General features: G+C 53.4%; 1 protein-coding gene across 8 annotated transcripts in view; it reads left to right on the top strand.

Moving 5' to 3' along the window:
* Positions 1-18,601, top strand: part of CDK5RAP2 (CDK5 regulatory subunit associated protein 2) — a 179,271-nt gene that overhangs the window by 120,175 nt on the left and 40,495 nt on the right. For 7 of the 8 annotated variants that reach the window (XM_043453940.1, XM_043453943.1, XM_043453944.1 and 4 more), the window contains 5 exons: positions 1,756-2,185; positions 7,452-7,683; positions 10,712-10,834; positions 14,343-14,919; positions 16,937-17,169. In XM_043453940.1, coding sequence (XP_043309875.1) covers positions 1,756-2,185; positions 7,452-7,683; positions 10,712-10,834; positions 14,343-14,919; positions 16,937-17,169 — 1,595 coding nt within the window. The remainder of the gene's footprint in view (positions 1-1,755; positions 2,186-7,451; positions 7,684-10,711; positions 10,835-14,342; positions 14,920-16,936; positions 17,170-18,601) is intronic. The other variant, XM_043453941.1, reaches the window with a different exon arrangement.

The following is an 18,601-nucleotide window of genomic DNA, read 5'->3' as shown; positions in this document are numbered from 1 at the left end:
CCCTCCCTGGGGTGTGTGGCTGGGCCCCCCGCCCACAGGCCTCGCACTGGCTCCCGCTCCCGTCACAGGGCTTGGCTCTCCCCGCCTCACTTCCCAGCCTCACCTCCCTGTTCTTCTCCGTGTGTCTTGACTCCGTTCAAGTTTTCTCTGCTTAGAGGAAGGTTCCACTGCCTTTCCCTCAGCTAACCTCTCCAGTCTGGAGGCCCCTTTCCTGGCGTTCTCCCTGCCACCCCCAGTGTAGACACCCTGGGCTCCCAGCCTTCCACAGAGCCCGCGTTTCACTTCCAGCCTGTGGAGTGGTGGCTGGTTCACGGATCTGCCCCCGACACCAGTCCTGCGGGCAGTTCTGTGGCCCTAGTGTCCAGTACAGCGTCTGGCTCCGGAAACAACTCACGAGCGATTCTTCTGGAACTGTTCCAGAAGTTTACACGCTGACTCGGTTTGGTTCCTGGGAGGGCAACGTCTTGAGACACGGACCTGGTGCAAGGGATTGATTTAGGATGTGACTGCAGACAGCAGGAAGGAGGGATGCAGAGAGTAAGGCAGGGACGGAGGCAAAGGCGGGAAGGCTGCAGGATGGTCTGGTTTCTGCTCTGGGCAGCCGGGCCGCCGTCCTGCCGGCCACCCTCGCAGGGACGGTGTGGACCCATGTCAGGGCTCTCCCACTGAAGCTCGGGGGACTGGGATATTCACCCCACAGCCCTTTTCCTCCGCTGGTTGAGAGTTTCCCTGGGGGCGTGAATGAGCTCAGAGGGCCCTGGGAAAGGGCCCAGAGCCACAGGGAGACGCCGGCGGCACTGGAGGAGGGGTGTTTGTCCACAGGAGCTATCCGCGCAGCTGCAGCTGAAACCCCAGGGAGGCCCAGGCTGTGTGGCAGGGGACGAGGGAGGCAGCTGCGGTCCACGTATGCTTCGGCTGAATCCTTGCAGTGTACTATGAAGACTCGGTGTTCGTCGTTGTGGTTGTTCAGTTGGACTCGTGTCCAGCTCTTTGCGATTCCATGGGCTGCAGCATGCCAGGATTTCCTCTCCTTCACTGTCTCCTGGAGTTTGCTCAAACCCATGTCCATTGAGTCAGTGACGCCATCTAACCCTCTCATCTTCTGTCGCCCCCTTCTCCTCCCCCCTTCAGTCTGTCCCAGCATCGAGGTCTTTTCCAATGAATTGATTCTCTGCATCAGGTGGCCAGACTCGCTGCACTTTCCTAGAATTGCAGTTAGGACTTGAAGCTGTCTTTTCTGACTTCAGAGCCACTGCTCTTTCTGTCCACAGCAGTTCCCGGCATCCCTTCATCCAGCGCCGTTACTGAGTGCCGATCACTCACCTGGTGGGCCAGGTCGGTTATGGACCCGCCGGGTTGGCTATAGTCACGCAAAGGCGTCCTTGCCCCCGGATCGGGCGTGGGCGGGCCTTGCAGTTGCCGTGAACCCCCGATGAGCCCGTTCGCTGCCCCGAGCCCAGCCTGTGTCCGGGCAGTCGTGTGGCCCCTCACGTGCTGGGCGCCTCTGTCCAGGCAGTTCTGTTCTCTTCTTCTCATCCATGAAGCAGGCGTGTGCCGCCTCCCTGGTGTGGTTGTTCGGAGGTGACCCGGGTAGCCTGCTTGGCGTGGGTCCTGGCAAGTGGCTGGTGCTCGCGGTGTTTAGATTCAGCAGAATCTGGGCCAGAATCAATGGGGGAAACTTTGGAAACTGGGTGGGGACCAAGGCCATGGCAGAAAACTGAGTCCTTCCATTTCCTTTCCCTTTTGGGAAAACAGGCCAGACCTTCTGAAAGTGCTCCATGAACTGCTGCTGAAACAGATGTGCTTGATGGAGCAGGAGGCTCCGGAACACGTTGATGGTAAAACGGAGAAGATGCTGAGGCAGGTGGCCGTTCAGCTGAGACGTGAATTCGGACATTTCATCCAAGCCAGCTCGTCTCCCATGCCAGCTGATGAGCTGCAGTGGCCTCGGGGAGTCCAGGTGGCACAGGGGGCTGAGGCGTCCACAGCAGAGCAGAAAGATGCCTCCGTGCAGACCTCGGCCGTGGAGGGCGACACGCTCAGATCTGGACAGGAGGGCCTGCGAGAGGCTTGGGAGGAGCAACCAGCAGACGCCGCGTTCAGTGCTGGCCGTCCGCCGGGAGAGCCGTGCAGGGTGCCGGGGCGGCAGGCCACGGCCCCCGCCGTCCCCAGGAGGACCGAGAGAGTAAGCTTCCCACCCGTTCCTTACTTGGTTACTTACTACATACAGACAAAACGCTTAAAAATCGCCTCCCATCCCACCAGGTTAAAAATATTTATACAGTCTGGGCTCTCCCTCTGCCTGTCCTTATCTTGACCTCCACCTTGCTCACCTTCCTCAAAGTGTTGCCGACATCTCCGCCCTGCCTCCCTCTCTGCCCCCATCCCAGCCCTCTCTTATTTATCTGTATGCCATGATATGTATAGGGCTTCCCTGGTGGCTCAGATGGTAAAGAATCCACCTGAATGCAGGAGACGCAGGTTCAATCCCTGCATAGGGAATATCCCCTAGAGAAGGAAATTGGCTATCCACTCCAGTGTTCTTGTCTGGAGAATTCTACGGACAGAGAAGCCTGGCAGGCCATCATCAACGGGGTCCCAAAGAGTTGGACACAGCTGAGTGGCTAACATACTTTGATGATATGCTTCTGTTTTCATTATAAAAAGCAGAGTCACATTTATACATCTGCCTGTAGCTTTCTCTTTCATGTTACATATCAGGAACTTCTTTCCTTGTAATGGCTGCTAAGATTCCACTGTGGGACATATGCCAGAATTTACATGGTTTTCCCCCGTTGATGGACTTACTTTGTGGGTTGCAGTAAAACTGGAATAACCTGACTTGAGCAACAGGGATGAAAACCTAGGTTTTCCTTTGTACAGACTTCGTGTCTGAGAGGCATCATTCTGTGGGCATCGTCTCCATGCTCTTGTGCTTAAAACACCCGTCAGAGCTGAGGAAGCCAGGTCCCGAGTGCCCATGGTCAAGGTCAGCTGTTAGGGGGCTGAGCTGGGCCCCTCACTGCCTGGCTGCATAGCTGATCACTTTCCTTGGGTCACCCTCCTTCCCAGCCCACGCCGGCCTGAGTGGTAGGGTCCGGTTTTGGTGGCTGAATGTCTGCAATTTGCTTCACTCAAGATGCTTTCTCTAGGCATCTTCTCACACACCGTCAAATATGCCAGATTATTAAAAGCCAGACTCTCCTGCCAGTGTTTGAAATCCTTCTCGGGAGGAGGGGTTGAGGTTGGAGCCCCACAGCGGGGAGACGGGAGTGGCCCGGAGGACGGGCGAGGTCGTGCTTTTGACGGGGCTCCAGCGACGGCTGCTGGTCCCCTTGTTTCTGAGGGGTGTTTTGTATCTGAGAGATAACTGTATACACTGCTTCATAGCATCAGAATAGAGAATTAAGTTTATTTTCTGACCACTAAATTACTGCTTTTGTGCCTACCAAAGAGAGTTAGATATATCATTAGCAAAATTGCTTTTGATTGTTTTAAATTATGCACCAAAACTGTAATTTCTGGAAAAGGGTTTTCTAAAGATATCAGTAGAGACCAAAAAAAGAGACGTTGCCATTATATTAACAGTACTCGAGATGCAAATGTGTGCAATTTGGCTGGAATAGAAATGCTCTCATATGCCCCAGCTAGTTTAGTTTGTACCTGCGTATCAGGAAAACGTGGTTTCGTGTGTGTGTGCGTGAGTTTTTCCCCTCTATATGTGTGGGAGATAGCATCTTATATTCAGGAAAATTGGATAATCAAATGAACTTAATTTCCTCAAATATATTGAAAAAATTTTTCCATTTGGAATTATCTTCTCGTTGGTGTCTTTGAAAGGAAGCCTACTGTGTTTATGTTTTTTGTGTCTACTGTATGTGCCTGCAGCGCGCGATTTCTGTCCCTGTAGCAGCACATTTAACCTTCTCACCAAGCTCACGAGTGAGGTAGGAGTCACCTCCGTCTTGTGTAGGAAGAAATGCAAGCTCTGGAAGGCTCAGAAAATTGTCCAGAGTGACTCAGCTGTTGAGAGGAGCAGCAGGCGTGCCCCGTGGAGTCTGGCTTTAGAGGCAGACAGGGATCTGGTAACCCCACCTTTCTCAGGAAGGGGGGAGTCTCACAGCAGCAGTGTGGCCTCCCATCTGTGCAAAATAGAAGAAAATTTAATGATTTTGTTTGTGGCTTTTGGTTAGTCAAGGAATCAGTCATCCTCAAACTTAAGCTGGAACTCTGGCATCCTGTTAAGAAGAGCATCTTTGCAGCCCAGGGGTGAAACAGGAAATGAGACCTACTTCTGGTTCACTTACAGAGGCGAGATGCTGGGCTCTACAGATACACCTGTGATTCCATTGGGCCTGGCCGCTCACCTGCTCTGAGTCCTTGTGGCAGTCACCTGACTTTCAGGAGTCCCAAGGGGATCCTGTGACCTGGCACCCGGGGCCAGCATGCTGGCTCAGAGAGGCAGAATGTGGTCGGTGCCTCATGCCAGTCCGTGGTAGGAGCTCAGGGTATGCGTGTCCCTGTCCCCGTTCCCTCCCCAAGTGAGAGATCCAGGGTGACGTCTTTACTAAGGTGGTAGGTGGGACTCTGTTTGGTGTCCATAAGGTAGCATTTTGGGTGGTGTTATTTTGGAAGCGGCGTTAGGGTGACTGACGGCTGCCTTCTAGCCTGAAATTGACTTTGACATTTGTGCACTTGGAGCTGTCTTCTCTGCTGCCATATGACACACAGATTCAGATCCAGGAATAAAGATCGGTGGAGACGGAGGGCCAAACAAATGATTGTCATTTTCCAGTCCTCTTTGATGAGGCGTCCACCCCCTCCCAAGTGTCCCCATCACCACTGCGGACTGTTCTTGTCCTTGAACCTCTTCTCTCCTCTTGCCTGTAATTTCAGGGTAGAAAGGGTCTCAGTTTGCTTAACCGGGCAGTAATGTCTGAAGACCCTGTTTGAGGTCAGCTCTCCAACCTTCTTACTGTTCAGTACTGGACTGGTTGGTTGATGTCTCAGTTCTCTGTCCAGAAAATAGGCATAATAACTTCTCTTACCCAGTGAGCTCCGAAATGCAGAGTTTAGCTGAGGATTACAGGAGAAAATGCTGGAAAGCCTTGGACATCCTAGAGCATGCAGGAAGAACTCTGTCTTCTTTCCTTCCTGAGAGGCTTGGCTGATTTCCTCCTTCCTGAGTTTCCCAACCTTTAGCAGCCACAGTCAGGTTTAGACCGCGTCTTTATCCCAGGCGGAAGCCCTGAATCCCTTAGCAGCCACTTCCTGTTTTCTCTACCTGTGCACCCCTAGCTGTAGGCAACCACCAAGCTCTCCTCCGTCTCTGTAGATTTGCCTGTTCTGGATGTGTCATGTAAATGGAATCACGCGGTCTATGATCTTTGGTGACACGCTTCTTCCACTTAGCATAACTTTTTCAAGAGTTGTTCATGTTGTAGGAGGTATCAATGCTTCATTTCTCTTTGTGGCCTAATGATAGTCCAGTGTGTGGATATACCACATCTTATTTATTTGATGATTAGTTGATGGACATTTGGACATTATGAATAATGTTGCTATGGACATTCATGTACGAGTTTTTGGGTGTACATGTGTTTTTATTTCTCCAGGTTAGCTTATCAAGGAGTGGAATTGCTCGGTCATGTAGTAACTCTGTTTAATGGTTTGAGGAACTGCTAGACTCTTTCTCTAAAGTGGCTGTAGCTAGTTTACGGAGTTTTCACCAGGATGTGAGGGCTCTAATTCCGCCACATTCTCACTAACCATCATTATCATCTTTTTGTTTAACCATCCTAAGGGGTGGGGGGGTGTTATTTCACGTGATCTGATTTGCAGTTTCCTGATGACAGATGAGCATCTTTTCACCTGCCTATTGGCTCTTTATGCATCTCCTTTTGAGAAATGTCTTTCAGTTTGTTTGCCCATCTTTTAATTAAGTTACTTGTGTTTTTATTATTGAGTTGTCATAGTTCTTTCTGAATTCTAGATTCACGTCTTCTCAGCTTTTGAGTTTGTTTAAGCTTCCTGCACTTGAAAGGCATCCCCAGTTGGCCTCTTAAGATAGCACGTGTAGGTTCTTTCCGCACCGAGGTGTTGAGCGCCTTCCGTGTGTGAGTTCTTTATGTTGGAAGCTGTGGACAGAGTACAGCTTCTGGTGCAGAAGACAGACGGAAATGCATAGGCATTTATCATGATGGTCCTAATACTTTCCGAGGAAAATTCTGAGGGAGCAGTGAGTATATAACAGAGGAACCAAGGCCTGTTTTCTTGAGGAAGGCACGTTTGAGCAGAATCCTAATGAATGTATCGGGATTAGTGGGCGAGATGGGGGTGCGCAAGAAAGAGGATTCTAGGCAGAGGAGACAGCCCGTGCCAAGGCCCTGAGTGGAGGGAACCGAGCACTCTGAGGAAGCGGCAGAGGGCCCCTGTGGCTGGGGCATGGGGGGCGTGGGGGAGCGCTGGTGGGTCACTCAGTCCGCGGTCAGCCCCAGCCTGTGGGCTGTGTTGTAAAGGTGTTGACCTTTGTCACATGGGAACTGGGGAGTGATTAAGTTAGTCTTAAGCAGGAGGAGGGGTTGCCTGCTTCGGTGCAGTATGGCCCATGGGTTAGAAGGGCAGGAATGAGTGTGGGAAGGCCCCTGGGGAGGCTGTCCCGGTGGCCTGGGTGAGTGCTCACAGCGTCTTGGAGTTGGGTGGTGGCCATGGAGGATGAGAAGAGGCAAAAAATTCAGACAACCTGGGAGTTGGAATTAGTGGAAGCTGGTGCGTGATGAAGGTGGGTGATGCCCGTAGACCCCCAGGTTTGGGGCTGTGCAGCAAGTGGAGGCTGCCGTGAGTCCGCAGGCAGAGGCTGTCGGCGCGGGTCTGTGGGGCGGGGGCTTGGGGTGATGGAATCAGAGAGCTGAGCTTTTGGTTGACTTGGGAGGGCACGTATAGGGTGGGCGGCTCAGGAGCCGCGGGCCTGAGAAATGGCCATGGGGCTAGGGCCATGTAGTCCCGAAAACCTCAGTAAGGGTGGTTCTCGTGGCCTGGCAGGGGAGGCACGTTGTCTTGGGTTAAAGTTAGGATGGGAAATGAGGACACAGATGAGGAACTTTCCCAGAAGCTCCTTCTGGGAAGGAGCTCCTTCTGGGGAATGTTGCCCAGAAGATTGTGTTGGGAAAAGGTTGCCGTACAGAAAGCGTCTGGAACGTGCAGAAGACGGCAGGCCGGCGCCAGAGGGTGTCAAGGGGGATGAGCTTGGCTCTTGTCAGTCAGAGGGGGGACCCCTGGAGGCTGAGGGGACCAGTAGGGGACCTGCTGAGACACAAGCTCTGTGGGCTGGGGGTAAGCACAGAGGCCGTGGCCCGACAGCCGCTTTGATCCTGTTGTCTGAGGTCGGCACGAGCGGGTCGACTGTGCGGCCAGGCGAGGTGCGGTCATTGTTCACCCGGGTGTGCTTTCAGGATGCGAAGAAGTCGCGCCTGCCCGTCCTGATAAAACCATCGCAATCGCTGGGAAGCGTGTGCCGGCCCCCTGCCTCCCAGGAGGTGGTGGCCCACCTGCAGGCCGAGGTCCTGAAGCTGCAGGGGGAGCTGAAGGAGCTGAAAATCCGCAACAAGCAGCTTCACCAGAAGTTAATTCTGGTGGAAGCAATGACAGAGGGGCTGCCAGCGCCAGAGGAAGCGCTCCTGAAAGGTAAGCACCAACGAAAACGTGTCCTCTGCGAGAAGATGGACGGCCCGACAGCACGGCCCAAAATGTCAGCCGTGTTGTTTGGAATTGCAATAGGTTGGAGGATAAATTTCCTGAGTTGCAGTGACTGATCTTGACTTGACAAATACACAGTCGAGGGGACACAGTCAGGAAAGCACATCCATTGTTTTCCTGTGTTCTGGAGGGGTGGAGGGGGACGGGTCGTGCTCCCAGGCCTTGCAAGGTCACGCTCCCTTCACTTGCGATTGTCTCGAGGGCTCCAGTCGTGGCGTGACTTGAATCTGGGTTGTTTTTCTCCACCCCATCCCCCACCACCGGCACCATCTGTGGAGGCCTCAGTCGTCTTTGCAGCATTCTCTGAAAGGCTGGGTCACAATTGTTTGGGTTCTTCAGGGTAAATTGCAAACTCTGCTGACCTTATGGCTTCTAGAATTGACCTGCCTCCCTACTCCCTTGGAACCTGCTGTCTCTGCCCTCCTGGGAGCTCCACAGATAGCCCTTGGGGTACAGAGTCTCGGGCTGAGACCCCTAGACTCAGAGGGAGACCCCAGGACAGTCCCCAGCCCGAGACAGTGGTGTGTGGACACATTGCCCCTTTGAGAGAGGAAAGCTGAGGGCCCTCTGGAGAGCAGGCAGGGAGCGCGTGCAGCAGCATCGTCATCTTCAGAGTGTCCCTGCAGCCCAGGAGCACTTGTGCTGGCTCCTGAGTTTGAACTTCTGCTGTGAGCGGGTGACACCAGCACACAGTAGCAAGAACAGTGATCTTTATGTAGTTAATCAGAAGGGACGCATCGGATCCTCCTGTGTGCCAGGACCAGAGAGATGGTGGACGTGAGACCCAGCCTGGGTCCAGCGTATATATCACAGGGGGAGGAAGGAAATACACTGTGAGCAGCACTTGCTGCTTGGAAGAAAAGCTATGACCAACCTAGACAGCATATTAAAAAGCAGAGACATTACTTGGCCAACAAAGGTCCGTCTAGTCAAAGCTGTGGTTTTTCCAGTGGTCATGTGTGGATATGAGAGTTGGGCCATAAAGAAGGCTGAGTGCTGAAGAATTGATGCTTTCGAACTATGGTGTTGGAGAAGACTCTTGAGAGTCCCTTAGACTGCAAAGAGATCAAACCAGTCCATCCTGAAAGAAATCAACCCTGAATATTCATTGGAAGAACTGATGCTGAATCTGAAGCTCCAATACTTTGGCCACCTGATGCGAACAGTGGACTCATTGGGAAAAGATCCTGACGCTGGGAAAGATTGAAGGCAGGAGGAGAAGGGGATGACAGAGGATGAGACGGTTGGATGGCATCAGTGACTCGATGGACATGAGTTTGAATGAACTCTGGGAGATGGTGAAGGAGAGGGAAGCCAGAGGTGCTGCAGTCCATGGGGTCACAGAGTCGGACATGACTGACTGAACAACTGCAACGTCTGCAGGAAGGCGGGGTCAGCAGTGGGGTAATCTCATAGCATGAGCCGCAAAGCCAGAGCTCTTAGAGAAGAGAGACGGTCTGGAAGTTTCAGAGGTGAGCAAAGGCACTCAGCGTTTCTAGGCCCACGGTACAATGGCGGAAGGAAGGATGCACCCACTCCTGGAGAGCCTGCCAGAGAAGCAGTGTTTGCCAAGGGACCCTGCAGGCCTACGTGGGCGGTTGCCCCCGCGTGGTTCAGGGCTGGGAGGGGGCCGGGGGCCTCTGCCTGCCTGTGGCAGCAAATACAGTCCAATGAGCGCCCCTCACCGCCTGAGCCGCGCTGTCCACGTTACACACGTGGTCTCACTGAGTCCTCCTCCCGGTCCTGTGAGCGGGCACACTCGTTGCTCCCACCTGATGGCTGAGGCAGCCGTTTCAGAGATAAAGGGACTTGGCTCCGGTCACACTGTGGGCTGACATCCCAGCCCAGGTGGGAACCTGCTGCCTGGTTTCAGAGCCTCTACTTTACCCCCAGTGTGTCCCAGAGCCTCGGGTACGATACTGCGTGTGTGGATTTTATGATGATCTGTAGCCAACAGTATCTTCCATTTGATTTTAGTTTCTCTTGGGTTTGAGGCTTCCCAGGTGGCTCAGTGGTAAAGAATCCACCTCCCAATGCAGGAGACTGGGTTTGACCCCTGGGTTGGGAAGATCCCCTGGAGAAGGCAGTGGCAACCTACTCCAGTATTCTTGCCTGGAGAGTCCCATGTACAGAGGGGCCTGGAGGGCTACAGTCCACGGGGTCGCAAAAGATGTGACTTAGCGACAAAACAGCAGTGTCTTGGCTTTAGCACAGTTGAGGTTTTAAGATCGGCCTCCGTTGAAGTAGGCCTTTGGTAGGATGGCTCTTCCTTCCCCCCTTCCTTTCCCAGAGTCCTTCGTCCATCCATCCATCTGTCCATCCACCCACCTACCCATCCGCACAGGCATCTATTCACACAGTCAGGGAACGTTCTCCAGGCACCTGCTGTTTCTGGCTGCCTGCACGCAGTGGAGGAGAGAAGGGAACGAGAGGCAGTCCCTGCCTTCTGAGGGTAACCTGTCCAGGGGAGCAGGGACACATAATTAAGTGCATCAGGGGCGGCGGAGGGGGGGCCGCCCTGGGGAGGAAGGAGACGCGCTGAGTCACACGGGTCCTGGCACCTGGCCCGGGGCTTGCCATTTGCCCTGAATAACGTTCTGATTTCTTGCTGAGGCCCGGGGGTGCCTCGGCCAGGTGCTACTTCGGCAGCTGCCCGGCGGGCCCTGGGGGCCTCTCTTCTTGGGAAGGGTGGGCATAAGTCTGTAGAATTCATTTTCTCACTCATGGTTTTTCGAGAGCCTGGGCTTAAACCATTTCAGACAAGCTGCAGTATATTTATGCTTTTTATGTCCTGTTATGGCAGCTCGATAGATTAATTTTATCTTATAAATTGCATTTGGCCTCCCCAGTGTTTTTATTCTCCCTGTTGTATCTTTGTGTTCTTCGTAGTTGCTTGGCTAAGTTTCAAGCCCAGGGTTTTACTTACTTTGCTCTCTCTCTCTGCGGATGCCTGTAGCCCAGCGCCTCGTGGGGGCAGCCTACCAGGACCGCCCCAGAAAGCAGGAAGGACTGGAAGCTACACCCCGCATCTGGAGAGACAAGGAACGGGACAGTGATCTGCAGGCCGCCCACGAGCCCGGTCAGCATTCATCCTTGGTGCCTGCTGCGGTGTGCCAGGCACCGTTTGGGGGTTTCATGTATAAATGAGGACTTAGCCCCGCAGCGGGCATCTTAGGGCATCTTCGCTGTCCCCGTTAACACAGGAGGAGGCAGGTTGGGGTTTTGAAAGAGAACTGGTCCAGGGCCACTCAGCTGGTAGGTAGGTGGGCGAGTCACGGCTGGCTAGGTGTCTGTCTGAGTGGACAGTCCGTTTGTCTGACACTTTTCTACACTTTTCAGCCTCAGCGGACACAGCCCTGCCCAGGCTCTGGGGAGACCCTGGGCTGTGGGCCCCATTCCCAGTGGCGTACGCTTCCCGAGGCCTCCAGTCAGGGTGCTGACGACATGCTCACGGGCTTCCTAGGGCCCTGGGCTTTGAGGAGAAAGCCTCTCTCCCGGGTAATCGAGTGCCCCTTAGCTGAATTGTAGGGAGGTGCGGATCTTCGGTGTTCCCTATAGTGTAAATCAGTGGCCCTGGGGGCCTCTACTGGATGGCAAAGAGATTCAGTTATGCACAGAAACATCCCTTGTTACATTCTTTTGCGTTGTGGTTTATCACAGAATACGGGGTGCAGTTCCCCGTGCTGCACTTAGGACCTTGTGTTGATCCACTCTGAATGCCACAGTTTGCATCCTCAGCCCCGAGCTCCCCGTCCAGCCCGCTCCCTGCCCCTCCTCCCTGGCACCCACGGGTCTGTTCTCTGCCTGCGAGTCTTTCTGTTTCACAGATCGGTTCGTTTCTGCTGCATTTTGGATTCCACGTATGAGTGACATCACCGGGTGTCCGTCCGTCTCTTTCTGACTCACTCACTCAGGGTGATAATCTCCAGCTGTGCCCATGTTGCCGCCAGCGGCGGCCTTTCGTTCTTTTCACGGCTGCGTCGTGTTCCATCGTGTACACGAACCACGTCTTTATCCGTCTGCCGACAGACATGTAGGTTTTCTCCTTGCTTTGGCTACTGTGAATACTGCTCTGCAGTGATTTTTAAATGAAAAAAAAATCCTGCTTTGGAACCTTATCAAGAGCTACCGAGCAGAGACTGCAGAGCCGCGTGGCCGTGCCGACGCTGGGCTGTGAGGCTCGCTATGTACTGGCCCAGGTGCTCAGAAGTCAGCCCTTGCCCCTGTGAAGTCACAAAGTGCTGTAGATGAGGGGCATTTCTGAAGTCAGAATTTTGAGTATCAAGTGTCTAAAGGAGGTGCAAGGAGCCGAGTTTAAACTGGTTGTGTAAGTGGGAACGTGAGGATGATACCTCCTAGCTATGAGCGTGTGTTTGTGTGTATATGTGCATGTCTAAGGAGCAGAGGTGGCCACAGTCTGTATCACAAAAGGACATTTGTACGGGGCTTCCATTTGTCTTTGCCTCACGATTACTTACTGAAAGTCATCAGAACTGATCTTTATTCCCATGAGTGAACATCACTTCCTGCCATGAAATTCCATTATCAGGAGGTTGTTAGAGCAAAGCTATTTCTTTTCCTTGGAGTGTGACTCATAGGAAAAAAGCCTTGTTAGGCTTTCTCCCTCGGTCTCTCTCATACACGTTCAGCCAGCAGGACTCCCCAAGTCCCTTCTCTGCCCCAGTCGCCGGGCCAGACACTGGAGAAGCAGAGGTGAATGACATGGTCTCCACCCTGAAGGCCCTCAGAGCTAGTGATTATAACACATTTTGTGCAGTAAAAAGGCTCTGGTAGGAATGCTTCCTTGAGGTCACGTAGCAGTGGCTTTCTAAAATTCCCAAGTTTATTTTATGGTATTTGCATTGTGAGCAGAGACAAGAATGGGCTTAAAGCCACGCGGAGCAGCTGCAGGACCCAGAAATTGGAATAGCCGGCCTGGCAAGGGTGGTGTGTGCCATTCCTTCTGCGTGGTCTCCTCGGTCGTCTCAGCCAACATATCCTGCTGCCTTGCCCACGTTTCCCCGAGTCCACCAGCCTTTGCTCACGTGTCTCCTGGAATAGACGTCCTCTCCCACCTTCAGGAAAGCAAAGCATGTTCATGTTGGTTGGTCTCCTTCACTACTACGTGCCGGGCATCGTTAGCCTTTTTGCAGATACTGTCCCATTGGACACTGAAGACAAAAGCAGAATACGTGGTGCTCTCTCCATTTTGCAGAGGAAGCTTCTGAGGCTCAGAGAGGCTAAGGCGCTTGCCTAAGTTCACACAGCCATTAAGCGGTTAGAGCCTTAGTGTGAAACCAGATCTGTTGAATTTCAGAGATGGATTTTTCTCCTACATTCTGCTGCCTCTTACGTTTTCAGACAGCTGCTTGTACTGAGCTGAGCTTTCCCTTGGACAGCAGGCAGTGTGGCATGTGGTTAAGGACGATGCTCTGGACTCAGGCCTGAGCTTGAAGCCTTACAACAACAAATGAGATGCCCGTGGGGAGACCGAAGCTCTGGGCAGCGAGTTCTCACCTAAGTCCATGCAGCCAGCAAGGAGCCAAGCTGGGTGTGAGCCCTCTTCTCTCTGTCTTCAAAGCTGTGATTTCTTCTGCAGCACCACTGTGCCTCCCACAGGAGTTTGGCCACAAACATGGGGATTTAAACCAACTGTAAGGAGATGTTTCCTGGCAGGATTATGAGTCAGCCAAGTAACTCCTCGCTGTAGGAGACCTCGTGGCGTCTCCCAGAAGCTGGTAGACATGGAAATGAGGTGATGACTCTCATCTGCCGTGGATTTTAGACCTGCTCGTCTCTGATGTGACTTCATTCTTCCTCCAGTGTTTGTCAGCCCTTCCTTCACGTCTGGGCCGGGCTGGGTGCTGTAAAAGGCACTGAGCACGCGGAGATGAAAGGCCAGTTCCTGCTGGGAAGGAACACGCGGTCCAGTAATGGAGGGGCAGCCAGCAACTAACTGCTGTGTAAATAAGTGAAGAAGCCAGATGTCCGTCCTGTGCTGGTGCCCGGCATGTGATAATGTCTGTTGTGGGTGTTATGTATCAGGTGTCGTGGAAGCGCGGTGGGGAGTGACTGTTCTGCATAGTTTGAACGTGGGCTCACAGAGGAAGGACAGTCAGATTTGGGTGTTGAAGGATGAGCAGGAGCTCGTTGAGAGGGAGAAAAGTAGGCGGCCAAGGGGGAACAGCACCTGCGAAGCGGGGAGGCGCGAGCAGCCTGCTGGGCAGGGAACGATGGTTACTTTAGTACGGAGTCTGCGTAGGCGGTGGCTGAGTGTGTCCCTGCAAAGGTTGCCTGGAGCCCGATCACGGAGGGCCTCAGATACCGTGAGAAGTTTGGATTTAATCCTCCAGATGGTGGGGGGTGGGTGAGTTGTAGGTGGGGGTGGGTGGTTATCATGGTGGAATTCACTCTTCAGCACAGTCGCTCTGAGGAGGAGGCTGGATTGAGAGGGAAGAGGGAAGGACTGGAGGCAGAGGGGCTTGGAGGAGGCTCCGCAGCGTCTCTGCTCGGCGGGGCTGTGAGCCGGGGCAGGGGGCTGGATTGCAGCAGTGGAGAGACTGACGTGAACGTGGTTTGATTTTCAGACTCTGAAGTTTACCAGCCAGATGACCCTGCCGTCTTGCCACCAGCTGACGAGAACCCCTCTGAAGACTTCCCAGGCCCCCCGTCAGCAGCTACAAACTTGAGTGCCAACAGTCAGTTTTCCACGAAGGTCAGCGTGGCTGGGACCGACCCGCTGGAGAACACTCATAGCTCAGACGATAAAGAAAACTTGGAACGGAGACTCTGTGACCTGGAGTCGGAGCTCGAGGGCTACCGGAGCTTCATCCTGCAGCTGCAGAAGCACTCCCGGTTCAGCGAGGCCGTCATCACGGTCTTGTGTGGGACGGAAGGGGCCCAGGACGGCTTGAGCAAGTCCAAGGGCAGTGCCGACGAGGAGGAAATGACCTTCTCGAGTTTGCGCCAGGTCCGTTACGTGAAACACATGAAGATCCTCCACCCGCTGGCCCCAAAGATGGTGGACGGCGGGACGCTGGAGAGCCTCGGACAGCAGCTGGTGGGCCAGGAGTATGAGCTGCAGAAGGAGCAGAATTTGAACATGGAGCTTTTCGGTGGAATCCATAACCTGCAGAATAAGATCAGAGACCTCTCGCCCTCCAGGTATGTCACACCGCTGCCTTCTTCCACGGGCAAGCCTGCAGTTCCCCCACATTGCCACCGGGCGAGCGCCCCTGAACTGGAAAGGGGTGCTGCCCTGCGCCAGGGAATCCTTCATGGCTCGGCCGAGGCAGTTGCTCCTTGGAAAAGACCCTGGTGCTGGGAAGGATTGAAGGCAAAAGGAGCAGGGGGCGGCAGAGGACGAGATGGTGAGATCACATCACCAACTCAGTGGTCCTGAATTTGAGCAAACTCCAGGAGACACTGGAGGGCAGGGAAGCCTGGTGTGCTGCAGCCCGTGGGGTCCCAAACAGTCGGCCACGACTTAGCAACTGCACAACAGTAACAGTAAGGCAGCTAGGCCTCTGGGGAAGCGACACGCGAGGCCACAGAAGCTGGCGGTGTACGGGCTCGGCCTGCGCCTTCTGAGATTGGCCGAGCAGGTCTTCTCCTCCTCGGGTCTGGGATGCGGGTGAAGGTTTTAGACCAGTCACTTGGTGAGTTGTGGTACGTTTGCTAAATGGCAGTGTTTACTCCTGACCCTGTTAATTAATGGCTTTTACTGTCCTGCAGGGGAGGGTGGGTGGGTGGTGACACCGAAACTGCTGTCCTAGGCAGGGTGGAAAGAAAATAAATATTTTCTATATCTCTACCCTTTAAGGTCATCTCAGAGAAATAGCCTGTGTTGAAAGAGAAGAATTCTTGGGTCGTGAAGATATGTTTTATGGGTGTAGAGATACACAGTTTGCTTCATGAGATATGACAAACATGGGATCATTTCTACAGCTGACCTTCACTCGTCCCCAATTTGAGACGGACACGTTGTTCGGAACTGTCAGGAGCCAGAGTGCATTTTTCCAGGCTTCCCACACGGTGTGATTGAGGGCAGCTGGCGTTTGTGAAAGGCGGTGGTGTCAGACCGCAGGTTGGGCACTGTTCTAGCTGAGTCCTTGCAGTCACCTGAGAGGGAGGTGATCTTAGACCGTGTGTTTGTAGACGAGGAGGTGTGCGACCTAGAAGGCGGCCTGGGAGGGTTGGCGGAGCGGGCTGGTCCACCCGCGGTGCCCCGCGCTGATGCCCAGGTTTCCTCTCGTTTGTTAAACTGGCCCCGTCTGCAGGTTGTGGTCACGTGACTGCTCTGTGCTCACCTGGGCTCGACGGTGGTCACTGGTCATCCTTTCAAGGAATATAGTGAAGCGGAGGGTCAGGGTCTCTGCCTGGCCACTCTGGGGCCAGCGTCCTGCGGCCACAGTCGGTAAGAAGACAGAGCCAGGCTTTCCTCCATTTCGGCTTTTCCTGGTGTTGACGGATACTTGCAGGTTTGCACGGGAAAAGACAGATGGGGTGTCTGGAGGCTGTGATGCCGAGTTTAGTTAGGCTTTGAAGGCGGAACCCTATTTGAGTCACAAACCTTCACCGTTTCACCGACTTTGCCGTCTCTAAGAGGCAGTTTTCTCTCCTGTAAAGGGAGATATTCATGCATTTGTTAGGAGATTGCGAGGAATGGATAACTTATAAAAAACACCTACGTCCGTGGCTGACAGGTCATAGTTCCTCTGTGAATGGTAGTCACGATTATAATCATCTTGTGACCCTTCCCTCGAGAGCAGAGACTCCTGTTTTTCTCTTCCCGCCTTACAGTTTCCTTTTTGTTCTTCCTGCGAATTTGTGCTGGGTCCCCTGCCCGTTGGAGCGCTCGTTTCTATAAATTCCGAGCGGTGTTTTTAAAGAGTGAGTGGAGACTTAATTGTCCTCCCGAGCCCTTGCCAATCTGTACTTTAATTGGGGGCGTCATAAAGGTTAAAAGTATTGAGAAGAACCTCTGTTGCAGCGTTTGTTGGCTGTTTTGAAATTGAAAGAGTCGCGACCTTGCGTAGTTGCGGTTGTTCTGAAAGTATAGATACTTGTACGGCTGCGGGCTTTTCAGAATCCTGCTTTGTCAGTTTTCCAATTAGTGTGAAGGTCACAGAAATTCAGTTCTGAAACGGGTGCCAGCGTTTCCTTTTCCCTTCTGTATCAGGTACGATGCGTTAGTTCAGGCCCAAGCCAGGGAACTCTCCCTTCAGCGACAGCAGATAAAGGACAGCCGCAGCATCTGCGTCGTCTATCGTCAGCACGTGAACACCATGATCCAGGCGTTTGAGGAGCTGCTGCAGGCCAGCGACGTGGACCGCTGCGTGGCCGAGGGCTTCCGGGAGCAGCTGCACCAGTGCGCGGCGCTGCTGGGGCGGCTGGAGAGGCTGTTTCTCAAGGGTGAGTGAGGCGCGGGCCTGCGAGTCCTCGGGTGGGCCAGGCACCGGCCCAGCACCCCTCGGAGGGGCCTGGGGGAGCTGGCTCTTTGACCCCCCTGCCGCCCCCTGCCCTGACGGGGTGATGGCAGAACCCCACTGGCCGCTTCCTGCTGGCGGCCACTGCCCTGTGGTTGGCAGTCTGCCCTGTCCCAGACCCGGGGTCCCCTGGGGGGGCCTGAGGGGCCAGGCTGGGAAGGCATGGCCACGTGGTTGCCAGTTCCTCTGAATCTTCAAGAGAAGATAGAAACCCAGGTTTGACAGGTAAAGACTCACGGATCTTAAATGCTGGCAGCAGCAGACAAACAAAGCAAACAAGAAAACCCAAACTTTAACGGATTAAAAATATATTTAAGCATCAGAGATGGTCTGAGGAAGGATGAAAGAAAACCTTTGCCAAACATTTGCTATGTGCTAGGTACTTTAATAGGTGTTCTTGCATTACAATTCAAAAATAATAATTTGCATTTTTTTGAGACTACAGCAGACATCATCCGTATAGTTCAGTTCAGTCGCTCAGTCGTGTCTGACTCTTAGCAACCCCATAGACCACAGCACGCCAGGCTTCCCTGTCCATCACCAACCCCCAGAGTCCACCCAAACCCATGTCCATTGAGTCGGTGATGCCATCTAACCATCTCATCTTCTGTCGTCCCCTTCTCCTCCCGCCCTCTATCTTTCCCAGCATCAGGGTCTTTTCAAATGAGTCAGCTCTTCACATCATGGCCAAAGTATTGGAGTTTCAGCTTCAACATCAGTCCTTCCAATGAACACCCAGGACTGATCTCCTTTAGGATGGACTGGTTGGACCTCCTTGCAGTCCAAGGGACTCTCAAGAGTCTTCTCCAACACCACAGTTCAAAAACATCAATTCTTCGGCACTCAGCCTTCTTCATAGTCCAACTCTCACATCCATACATGACCACTGGAAAAACTATAACCTTGACTAGACGGATCTTTGTTGACAAAGTAATGTCTCTGCTTTTTAATATACTGTCTAGGTTGGTCATAACTTTCCTTCCAAGGAGTAAGCGTCTTTCTATTTCATGGCTGCAGTCACCATCTGCAGTGATTTTGGAGCCCCCCAAAATAAAGTCAGCCACTGTTCCCACTGTTTTCCCATCTGTTTGCCATGAAGTTCTGCCGTGTGTAGTCTATCATTCTCTCTCTCTAGGTAGACACATACATACATGTAAACACACACGCACACCTCACTGATAATCTTGAGAGGAGCGGGGATGTGGTTTGCCCCTCCTCCTTGGGGAACTCCCCTCCCTGACTCCTCCGCGGACACCATTCAGAGTCAGTTCTCCCGCCCCCCCCACCCCGGGTGCCCCTCTAAATCCTGCCTTCAGTATGTGTTCCAGGTCAGCCGGCCCTACTGTCTCACGGCCGCC

The sequence above is a fragment of the Cervus canadensis genome, chromosome 30 (assembly GCF_019320065.1).
Source record: "Cervus canadensis isolate Bull #8, Minnesota chromosome 30, ASM1932006v1, whole genome shotgun sequence".
Lineage (NCBI taxonomy): Eukaryota > Metazoa > Chordata > Mammalia > Artiodactyla > Cervidae > Cervus > Cervus canadensis.
This window is presented reverse-complemented; position numbering and strand designations above follow the sequence as displayed.